Source organism: Microtus pennsylvanicus, chromosome X, assembly GCF_037038515.1.
Source record: "Microtus pennsylvanicus isolate mMicPen1 chromosome X, mMicPen1.hap1, whole genome shotgun sequence".
Taxonomy (NCBI): Eukaryota; Metazoa; Chordata; class Mammalia; order Rodentia; family Cricetidae; genus Microtus; species Microtus pennsylvanicus.
Window position 1 is genome coordinate 80,885,037 of NC_134601.1, and position 11,576 is coordinate 80,896,612.

Genomic DNA, 11,576 nt, shown 5'->3' on the forward strand with positions numbered 1-11,576 from the left:
AAAGGGAGAGCACGGTAAGACAAGAAATGAGACTATATGGATAAGGTCCTGGAAGAAAACGGTAAATAAGGGTGTGATTGGGGGAATTTCACATTGTCCTTTATTGACTTCAAAAGGAAGGAAACTCCTGTAGTTCTTCCCTAATAGTGAATTACAACAGGATTAATCAATTTCAACTGAATCCAATAAAAAAAAAACATGGTTTTGACACATATCATCAAAATTACCCCGTGTTCTGTGGACTCAGATGTTGTGGGGGCAAAGCATTCTGGGTACCTTCATTCATCATTTGACAGCCTCAAAACAGAAAAAAATGGGACTGGTTTCAAGACAACTTGATCATGAGACTTGAAACTCAATTCAGTCTCAGTGGGAAGACAGAGAAACCAAGTCTCTCATGGTACCTCCTGCTAGGCAAGGGCCATTAGTCCTCGAAAGAGGGGTCTCAAAGAAAAGCACAGTTTTGGGTGTTCTTGAGAGTTCACTGCCCTGGAAAGAACTAAAGTGGTTCTTTAAACCAAAACTTATGGAAGAGGTTCATAAGCAGGAAAGACAGAGGAACACAGGATGATGAGGATGAAAGAGACAGAAAGGAAAACATCTGGGACAATGAAGATGCTAACCCTGAGTGGGGACCTGCAGAAAGGCAGTGGCTCTATTCCTTATCCTTTATGGTCCATCTCTACCAGAGCTGACTTCCTGATAAAGAAGTAGAACTGTTCTTTCAGAAGTGCACAGAGAGACCTATGGGTGTACTCCAGAATACTGATACCCTGCACAGGAGCAGCAGCTAGGGAACAGATATGGTCTTGAAATGGCAGGAGCTGATATGTAACATCTTTGAGACCCTAATACTTGTTTGAAAAGAGGTGTTAACAGGTGAAGGGTTACTCGCAGGTTGGAGTTCCCCATACCAACTTTCATCAGAACCCCCAAGATTGCTAGGATGATGATCACCTTCACAGTCCAGTATGTATTAACAGATGTCAAGACATGGATTGAGGTTTGTGTGTCAGGAGGGAAGGTTGAGATTGGGAACACAAGGAAGTTAAGAGTACAGACCCCTGCACAGGTAACAGAAAGACACATGTGTCCTTGGGAGCTGCAAATCCTAAAGATTCCAGTGGTGTATGCCAGGCAGTGGAAAATGCATAGCAGTATATATGAAAGAGCTTCCCTGAGTGCCCATATTTGGTGTTAACAGTGAGTGTGCAGAGGGGAGTGGAAGGTCCAAAGGCTAGGGCTGTGAGAGACAGCATATGGGTGGCAGGACAGTACGGAGGGGACAAATCCAAGGATAAGTTAAAAATATCTTAGGGAAAGAATTTAAGAGCCATTATGTGTATAAATTTAATAACAAGAGCAGAAGATTTTAGGGAAGAAAGGGACAGAAGATGAATAGAGGCTGGGGAAAGTAAGACAGAGGAAGACGTCAGAAAGCAAATCTCTTCCTTGGCAGTCAACTGATCTGGATTGTGGTTGGATGTTCAGTTGTTCTAAGTTCTTCAGATCAAACAAGAAAAGGTATGTTAATGCAGTGAGTTGGAGCAAGAGTGGTAAGTGTAAGGTCGCAATGATCAGACTCAAAGTTGCCGAAATCCAAGGAAATGGGCGAGATTGGTCAGGAGTTGCATCGGCAGCCTTGGTAGGTCAGGCAAAGGCCTTTTTATTGCTGCCAATAAAGAGACACTGAGGAAGCTATGGAGAGGCAAATCTCTGGAAACTAATTTTGGTGGTCTATTTGCAGAAATCTTTATCTCCATTCCAGCCATCCTCATGCGTCTACTCAGATTCATCAGCTTCCTGTCGGGCATGGTGGAATCGCAATTCTGAAGAGAGCTAGGCAGTGATAGGTCTCAGGAAAGCCTTGGTTACTGGAGGCAAGTGATGTCAGAACCAATGAGATGAGTGGATGGCATCATTAAAGGTTTTCAGGAAATCTGCAGTGAAACAGTCAGGTTTAGGTCAGAACCCAGAATCCTGTCTGAGAGGAAGGGACATGACAAAGGTCAGCGACAGGGTTAGGGAGTCCTCTAGGATGCAGATGAGGCAGATCAGGGTAGGTCCTGTGCAGGTGGAAGATTATTTAGTAACTGTATTCAGATTCCCAGGGGCAGAGGGGACTTTTTTTATGGAGGACAACTGGTACCAATGGGAGCAATCTTAACATTTGGATGAGATAGGGGTGGTTAGAAGGAGCCAATGTGGACTCTCAAATATGGGCTTTAGAGGGCTCACCAAAACCAAAATGAAAACAACATCACAAGATACAAGAAGCAAGGAGAGCATCCAAACTGCCTAGGCTCCCACAAAGCCAGTACGTGCAGTAGGATCAAAAAACCCACTGCGATTGTTCTTGAGATCTCAGTATTCCTCATTGTCCGCTATGTTCAGCTAGTCCGGGTTTATCCCATGCTTTTTCCCAGCTGGCTGGATAGAGGTGGGCAGTCCTTGGGCTTCCCACAGGTCAGGGAACCCTGATTGCTTTTCGAGCAGATGAGGGAGGGGGACTTGATCGGGGGAGGGGGAGGGAAATGGGAAGCAGTTGCGGGGAGGAGGCAGAAATCCTTAATAAATAAATAAATTAAAAATTAAAAAAAGGATCATGGAGAAAAAGACAAAAAAACAAGAAGCAAGGAGAAGTCTAGTGGGTTAGGGATTGGATTGGGGGTGTGAGAATTAATAAAGGACTACAGGAGGGTTTTAAGAAAGTAAAATAGTGATGTGAAGAAGGAGGATCTTTTGATGGGTTCAAATTAGAAGGAGGTGTGGGCAAAAGGGAGTGCCTATGCATTAAACTCAGAAGGACTGGGAATGAGGGGGTTATAGATAACCTCAGAAAATATGATTAATGCTGAGAGCAGGAAAAAATCCAGTCTTTATGTAATTCGAGGAGCAGGCTAGATTGTTTTGAAGATGCCATTTTCTCTCTCACACGCGCTCGCACACAGGCACACTCACTCCTTTCCCAAAGGAAAATAAGGGAATATAAGGACTATAGAAATGTTTATGGCACAGCTGATCCATTGAGTTATTTGAAAAACTAATTCAGAGCCATTTTCAAATTAAATGGAAGGCCTGTACCCCTAAGTGAGACAGAATTTTGCTTAGTAGCCAAGAGGCCACACTGGAAGTAAATTTGTTAGTAGTAGGGAAAGCCTCTACCCAACATTTGAAAGTGTCAACTCCAACTACTACCAGGAAGTAATTGATATGGCTTTTTGGTGTATGAACTTAACCTTACATAGATGTGTTTGAAAATGTGGGGGTCCCAATAGTAGCTCATGAAGAAACTTTATGACAGATGTTACTGTTTACAGAGATCCTATAAGTATTCTTTCATATGAGGGTGAAATGAACACATTTACTAAAGGACATTTCAGAAGGGAAAGTGGCCTCTTTTTAGGGCAAAGAAAAGGTTTTTCAGTTGAGGAGGAGGTACTAGGTTGTTAAGATACTAGTACGCTTCTCAAAGGTTGGCTTTAGTGGATCTGAGCTGTTTCAATGTTATGAAAAGTTTGAAAAGGAGAGAAGAGGAGTCAAAGGGGAAAGACAGTAGGGCACATCCTAGACCTTGGCCAGCCAGCAGGCCCAGGATTAGGCAGTCTTTGCCCCAAAGTGGAACATTTAGCAATGGGGCTGCTTCAAGGACACAGGACACATTTCCTGGTAATAACAAGGTGTCCTTTGAAGTAAGGAAACACTACACTCTCCAAGTTGGAGCGCTTGAATGAATGATGTCATAAGTATATTTAGAGTGAGTATAGATGCTAACTGTGCTATATCTAGCCAGGTTTGGAACCGTAATGAGTGCAAAGAACTCAGCCTACTGAAAATTAGTCTGATAAAGGAGAGGGCCTGCCTCTGCCACCAGCTGGGGGAAGCAGTCAAGATCATCATGGTACCCCATGGTACCAGTTAAAATAACAATCTCAAATTGTTATCATAGCTAGCATAATAAGGGCCTTCCCTGAGAAAACTACCCTCAATGTACCAATCCAAAGGACTAAGAATGGGAGGTGGTAAAAAACCTTAATGAGCCCTCCATTGTCCTAGAGTAATTGTGAAGTATTGGGCTACAGGAAAGAAGTTAGCTGTATTTGAGAGCAGAGTAGCTAGGGTTGAGTGGAGGGCAGGGCTGGAGAGAAACTACAGGTTAGAAAAGCATGGAGTAACAAGACTGGGAGCAAAAGGAGGAAGTGCAGGAGAGTGAAAGATGGCTACTCATGTTGTACATGGGAGAGAGGAGAAAAAAAGATGTTGAGGGAAAAGTAACTTTGAAAAGTCTAGGGATGAGCAGGATGGCAGTTTCTAGAACATTGTGGCATAAGGGGCCACGTTGATATATACTTCAATTTGTTTAAAGAAATACTGGTTGGGCTTGAAGAACTAAGACCTGGTTAAGATCACTACAGAGGTAAAGGTAAAGAAAGGTCAGGAGGGGTGGGGAGCCCAAAGGCAGAAGTTCCTGAGGGCCTGTTTCAGGATGATAAGACCTCTGAGTGTATCTGGAGTGGAAACCAGGTGACCATGAGATCATCTTTGAATGCAGCATAAAAAGGTTGGGAGAGGCGCACAACGCTGGAGACCTGTAGCAGGAAGTAGTCTCTGAGACTTCAGACTGCAAGAGGGCTCTCTCGGTCTTAGGAACCGGTATCGAGTACACAACAGTTCTACTATGTCATATAGTAGAATGTTGTCGGAAGACGAGAATACTTGGGAGGAGAAAGAGGGAGAGTGGGAGCAAGAGAGAGGAGAGAAGACAGAACAGGAACAGAGTGCCGTTGAAGAACTTTTCCCAAGTGGTAGGAGCCATCCCCAAATCTCTGTGGAGAACAATCCAGGTAAGTCTCTGAGCGAAGTTAGACTCGGGGATGATCCATGTGAACGGAGAAAGTTCCAAGATTTGCTAGAGGATAATGGTGAAGAAGGCAATTTTGAGTCCAAGAATAAAAACAGAATTGATGCCTGGGGGATCTGTTAGAAAATAGTAAAAGGGCCAGACAGTGGAGTCCAATGCCTTTCATTACAGCACTCAGGAGGCAGAGACAGCTGGATCTCTATGAGTTTGAGGCCAGCCTGGTCTACAGGGCAAGTTCCAGGACAGGCAGGACTGTTTCACAGAGAAACCCTGTCTCAAAAACACACAAAAAAAAAATAAAAAAGAATAAAATAAAAAATAAATAGTAGAAGGTTGGGTATACGTGAGTATATTAAGAACTGTCTAAAGGTCTTGGACAAGGTGATAGGGACATTGGGCTTTCAAACAGCAGGAACAGGCATGCTGTTGTTTGGGAATTTGTGGGCATGAGGATATTCACAAAGAGGTAAGAAGTGATGGGTTTAAGTCCCTGGTGCCTGGCAGAGGAAAATGGATGCTTCAGAACTGAGATAAATCAAGAAGGAAGTCTGAGAGAAATGAGCTCCAGGTAATGGTATTGGGCAAATGTCAGGTGGCCTGTGTCCTATATAATAGGGCTGATTTTAGAAACAAAAACAGGATTGAGGGATGTGAGGGAGTCACCCTCAGGTGCCGTCTAACAAAGAAGGATAAATTGAAGATAATTTGATAGTCAAGAAATACATAGTACCGATGCAAGTTTATGAAGCAATCCCCCTCCTAATAGAGGAAATTGACAGTGGGGTAAGATGAGAAATGAGTTCATAGGACTTACGTTATAGAAGGAAAAAATGAATAGGGGTATGAAATGTGGAATCTCGGCTTGGGCTTTCATGCTGGTGACAGAAAGTATGCTCTTGTGGCTAGGAGGGCAGTGTAGAGGAGTTAGACAACAGAAGCATTCTCCACTTTATTACCTTGTGCCAACCCTCAGAGAGCAAGGCACTGGGCTCAAGAGCAACTGGTAGAGCTACCGAATGGGAGATGGTTTGGGAGGAAGAATCAGCAGAAGCTCTAAAGGTGGAATCTCCAAGGGAGAATGAAGGGGGTAGACTCTTTCAAGAGAAATTAGGTAGGGGAAAAGGACTGACACAGGAAAGCCATTGAGGAGGCAGAAAGATTGTACATTGAGAGCTTCCTGCCTCTTTCTGGTTCTCGTCCTAAAATGATCAAGGTCCCTGAGAATTTATCAAGTCAGGTGGCCATTCACCACGGGAAGATGTTGTTCAATTTACATTGGTGCCAGGCCATTTCCTGGGTTTTATTTCACTCTTAATGTCCCAATTAAGAGAGGTTAGACAAACAATACCTTAAAGGGGATGTTGAAGGTATTTGGAGAAAATTTGGAAACCTGTGGTGGTGAGGAGAGCCCAGGATGTTCTGAAGACATTGGACCATTGTGTGCCTATTACCTATAGGACATTGTCTGGAGAGGTCATAAAAATAAATGACAGGCATCCCAGTAACAATTCCTTGACCTCTCAATCTGGGCAGTACCCCAGTTCTTCTCCTAGTCAGCTTGAGAGAGAATCAGACAGAAAGGGTCACTGAACAATACAAGTAGAGAGCAAGATGGCTCCACAGTGCCAGAGATGCTAAAGACGCTAAAGACGAGAATATAAAAGGAAGTGATGGAGAGAAGGGAGAGGATGAAAGAGAGAGGGTGGGAGAAAAAGAGAGGAGAGGAGAGGAGAGGAGAGGAGAGGAGAGAAGAGGAGAGGAGAGGAGAGGAGAGGAGAGGAGAGGAGAGGAGAGGAGAGGAGAGGAGAGGAGAGGAAGCAAAAGCTATACTACCCAGAGGCCAGAGAGGGTCGGCGAGGGGCTAAAGACTGCAGAGGGTTTGGAGTATCCAGCAGGGAGTAACCCCCTGACCAGGACCCAATAACCTACAAAGTTGGCAACCATCTTTTCAATCTGAGGCCAAAGTTGAAAGAAAGGAGGGAAGTAGCATGGGGGAAAAAAAACAAACACTCTCCAAGATCGAGACCAGGAACAGATACCACTGTGAGCTGCTTCCTGGGATACAAAAAGATCCTCACTCTGAAAAGGTAAATTCACAGCTGTGTGGGCAGATAGAAAAGGAAACGGGAGATATTTTGGAAGGGTGAGGAGAGCTGGAGAGAAGGAGTTTGGGATATATATATAGTGTGTGTGTATACATATATATGATCAAAGAAAATATGCTGCAAAAAATAGAAATGCAGCAAGAAAATTCTGAAAGAATCACCACTTGAAAGAGAATAATAGTTTTTTAAAAGGAAAGTTATTTATTCTTATTTCATGTAATTTGTGTGGGTTCATTTCTGAATAGACAAGTAAGCATCTATTTTGTTAAGTAATAAACATTGTAGCACCAACTTTCATTCATGAGACTGACATTTGAGCTGAGGTTCCTCGGAAGTTATACTCAAAGAGGTCTGTTCGCTCTTGCAGAGGACCCAGGTTTATTTCCCAGTGGCCCACAAAGCGGCCCACAACCATTGTAACTCAGATTCCAGTGGATCCAGATATCCCATGGATCCAGTAGATCTGTTCTGCTCAGGTACCAAGCCAACACATGAACCGCCTACATACATGAAGTTAAACACCCATTTACACAAAATAAAACTAAATCATGTTTAAAAGAAGTTAGAGACTAAATGTTTATCTAAGACAGCTCAAGTCACTGATGTGACATTCTGATTGGTCAGTCTGTTTTTGAAAGTGGGGGAATTTCTGTTTTTATCTTGTCGGGCTTTTTGTCTCTGCACCCGTGTCTCCAGAGTTTCTGAAAATATCATCTGAGAAAAGATTTTAAATGGTTGGTATGTAAACTTCATCATGAACCCACACAAATTACCATTCAAGGGTCTTAAAACCACATGTATTCTTACAACTAAATACTAATGGTAAAAATTGCAAATAGCCAGGTGGTGGTGCATGCCTTTAATCCCAGCACTTGGGAAGCAGAAACAGGCAGATATCTCTGAGTTGCAGGCCTGCCTAGTCTACAAAGAGAATTCCAGGACAGCAAGGGCTGTGACACAGAGAAACCTTGTCTCAAACAATGAAGAAAACACAGATAACCCAAAGAAAGAAGACACATAAGTATCTGTAATATAATGTTCAGCTGCTATGCAAATGTGTGGTTGAGATATTAAAATTTGTGGTATAAAAGTGCAACATCACATGTATAGGTTCTGAGCTCTTCTTTATACTAGGTCATTTCCTAAAACCTGTTCCCTTTTTTAGTTTTTGAGATTTCTTTATTTTTATGTTATGTGTATGAGTGTTTTACCTGCATGGATGTCTGTGCACCATGTGTGTGCAGTGCTCGTGGACATCAGTAGTGAGCATCAGATGCTCTGGAACTGGAGTTAACCAAAGGCTGTGAGTCATCACGAGGGAGCTGGGAATGAAACCTAGATCCTCTGGAAAATCAGTGAGTGTTCTTACCCACTGAGCCATCCTCCCAGGCCCCTAGTTCACTTTTGTAATTATTTCCTTTCTTTCGAGATCATACTATAACTACATCATTCCCCCCATCCTTCCCTCCCTCCAAACTACCTATATACCCTCCTAGCTTTCTTACAGGCCGCTTTCTCATTGACACTTGTTACACACATATATGTCTGTATATTCACTTTAATATTATTGGAAGGAAGCCCTAAAATAAAAATTCCTTTCATTTTATTAGGCAATATCACTGCAAGAAATTGTTTTATGATGCAGAGAAAAACTTTAGGCAATATAACCATGCTAAGTGAGAGAACACTAGCAGAAAGCTGATAGCTCATTTTCATTCATAGTGAGCTTGTCAACATTTTTAGAAGACATAATTTACAAGTCCTCATGATGTTGTTTAATGATGTTCCATTGGTTGAAATGAATTTCTAGTGATTCTTCAATACTTTGGCAATGGGTTTTGTGAATATGCGACAATATCCTTTCAAAGTAGCTATTGTTGAAGCTCAGTGCTGATTTTCACTATGCAAACATAGCTGGATTCTGTAATGGACTTTGTTTAAACTTCATTTATAATTTTCTAGGACCAGAACACATACCCATGATAGCTCCAAACATTAATTTGCAACCAATATACCTTCCTCCTGGTTACACATCTCAGGTATGCTAATGCGATTTTTATTTGGTGTCTAGCACTATATTATCATCTAATATTTTTGCTATGCCAGTGTGTGATAAAAGGTTTTCAGAAATATTTATTTATTTACTTTACTGTTGTCATTTCTTTCAATTTTGCTTTTAAATAAATCTTTAACTGTAATTATTTCAAGTGATTGGCTTTAACCAAGCCTCCCTTAGATTGCCTCATAAGCGATACCTCATTGTTTACTGAATTTATATCAAGGCATATCAAATAATCTTCCCTTGCTTTGTAGAGTTTAATTGACCTTAAGTACCATTATAATTCTCACAGTAATGGCTTCTGAAAACGTACAATCTTTGGTCCTTAAAGTGACATGGTATTTTCAACTCAGTAGTATTTCATTCTTAAAGGCCTAAGAAAAACTTTTAAAAAATTCCTCACACAATTATTTGTGCACCTAAAACAAAAAGAAGGATAACACTCCTACTGAGAATAAGAAAATATCCAATGGTCTTGAAAATATACACTTGAGAAGATGTCTTGTTATCCTTCCTCAAAGCCTTTGCTTCATGGCTTATTTATTTGTGTATATTGCATGGTGGTGTAGATGCAAAACATGCCAAAGGAGTCAATATAGTGTATTTTAATTCGAAACAAAATTACTTGTAAGAAATTGTCTAATCAGAGGGGAGGAGGTGAAAATTTGTAATAATAATAATACATTGCCTAATCGAAATATGAGAGCACCTGTGCTTGCATTCAGCATTTTACTTCGAATACTTCAATAAGTAAATTCTTTAATTTATCAGGCAGATTTATTTTTACAACTTTGGAATGATATATTAATCATATATATAATATTTCTTATAGTGTTGTTTCTACTCACAAAGAGGTTTGAAAATGAACACATGCTTATAAATGAGTGACTACAACCTATGAGGATAATGAAGCACTTTAACAATAAGCAAAAAATGGGAAAATAGAAACGGTTCTGGTGTGTAGACCTTTGATCACAGCACTTGGGAGGCAGAGGCAGGCAGATCTCTGTGAGTTCAAAACCAGGCTAGTCTACATAGAGAGGTCCAGGACAACCAGAGCTACATAATGAGAGACTGTCTCAAAAGGGAAGGAGAGGATAATTATAAACAAATACAGAAAAGTCTTCAAAGGTATATTGTTAAATAAAAAAGGAAAGAACAGAATAGGAATAATACTACTGTGATATAATAAGAAGGAAGAAAAGCAAATTTTAGAAGTATTCTTAATAAATTCACAATAGTTTCCAGTTGTAAAGCACTGAGAAAGTGAGGATTAGGAATGGTACTTTTAAATTATATGGTACACTTTCAGGTTTTGAAGTGTGCCAGAAAATACTTCCTTTAAACAGAAAGTTACCTGCAGCCAAGAATGGTGGCACACATCTTTAATCTCAGCACTCAGGAGGCAGAGGCAGGTGGATCTCTGTGAGTTTAAAGTCAGCCTGGTCTATGCAGTGAGTTCCAGAAACTTCATAATGAGCTCCTGCCTCAAAAGAAAGCAAGATACATGTGGGAAAAAAGAATGATCTTGCCTTCTAAATTATTGATCCTTGATGTTATAGCTTGCCAAATTAACAAGATATAATTAACAAGATGGTATAAATCATAAACGTAATGATTTCTGTGGATTTTAATATGATTCTGTCTTGTGTTTTAGGTGGAGGAAGAAATTGTGCCTCAAACACTTGACTACCACATGCCCCTGACTGCTCCTGCTCAGCAGCTCTCACCCTTCATAGCACCGCCACCGATGACATTCCCTCAGGCCTCTCAGCTTATGTATCCCCCAGTTCATGGGGAATTCCCAATACCTTACTCCCAAGAAGCCTCTCAGCTTATGTATCCCCCAGTTCACGGGGAATTTCCAATACCTTACTTCCAAGAAGCCTCTCAGCTTATGTATCCCCAAGTTCATGGGGAATTCCCAATACCTTACTTCCAAGAAGCTGCTCCGCAGCAGATGCCACCACCTCCAGCACTACCACCACCACCGCTGCGACCACCACCAGCAACATTTATATACCAGGAGCATCATGGTAATATGTGCTTTCTTTCTTCTGAGATTTTGATTCTTTTTAGGTGTACAAAGGGTCTACCTGAAGCCTGTGCACTGTGTGTGTATAGTGCCTGCCAAACCCAGTAGAGGGCATCATAAGTCCTGGGACTGGCATTAACAGGCAGTTGCTAGCTACTGTATGGGGGCTGGGAACTGAACCCAGATCATCAGTGTTCTTAACCTTTGTGCCATCTCTCCACCCCAGTATGCACTCTTCTCTTTCGTTTTTAATTTTATTTTAAATAACTGTTTTCCATTATACATACCAATCCTACTTCTCACTCCCTCCCCTCCTCCCATTCCTTCCTCCTACCCCCACCCCACCCTTCATCCACTCCTCAGAGAGGGTAAGGCACATTGCTTTGAGGAAGGTCCGAGGCCCTCCCTACTATATCTAGCCTGAGCAAGGAAGCTCTCCAAAAAGAATGAGTTCCAAAAAGTCAGTACAAGCAGTAGGAACAAATCCTGGCCCCGCTACCAGTGGCCCCAAAGCCT

General features: G+C 41.7%; 1 protein-coding gene across 1 annotated transcript in view; it reads left to right on the top strand.

Moving 5' to 3' along the window:
• Nucleotides 1-1,573: 1,573 nt before the first annotated feature.
• The window catches only part of LOC142840376 (fibronectin type III domain containing protein 3C1-like), a 37,238-nt gene continuing 27,235 nt past the window's right edge, over nt 1,574-11,576 (top strand). Inside the window, exons 1-5 of the mRNA XM_075956928.1 lie at nt 1,574-1,645; nt 7,334-7,442; nt 8,929-9,005; nt 10,683-10,839; nt 10,957-11,061. Coding sequence (XP_075813043.1) covers nt 1,574-1,645; nt 7,334-7,442; nt 8,929-9,005; nt 10,683-10,839; nt 10,957-11,061 — 520 coding nt within the window. The remainder of the gene's footprint in view (nt 1,646-7,333; nt 7,443-8,928; nt 9,006-10,682; nt 10,840-10,956; nt 11,062-11,576) is intronic.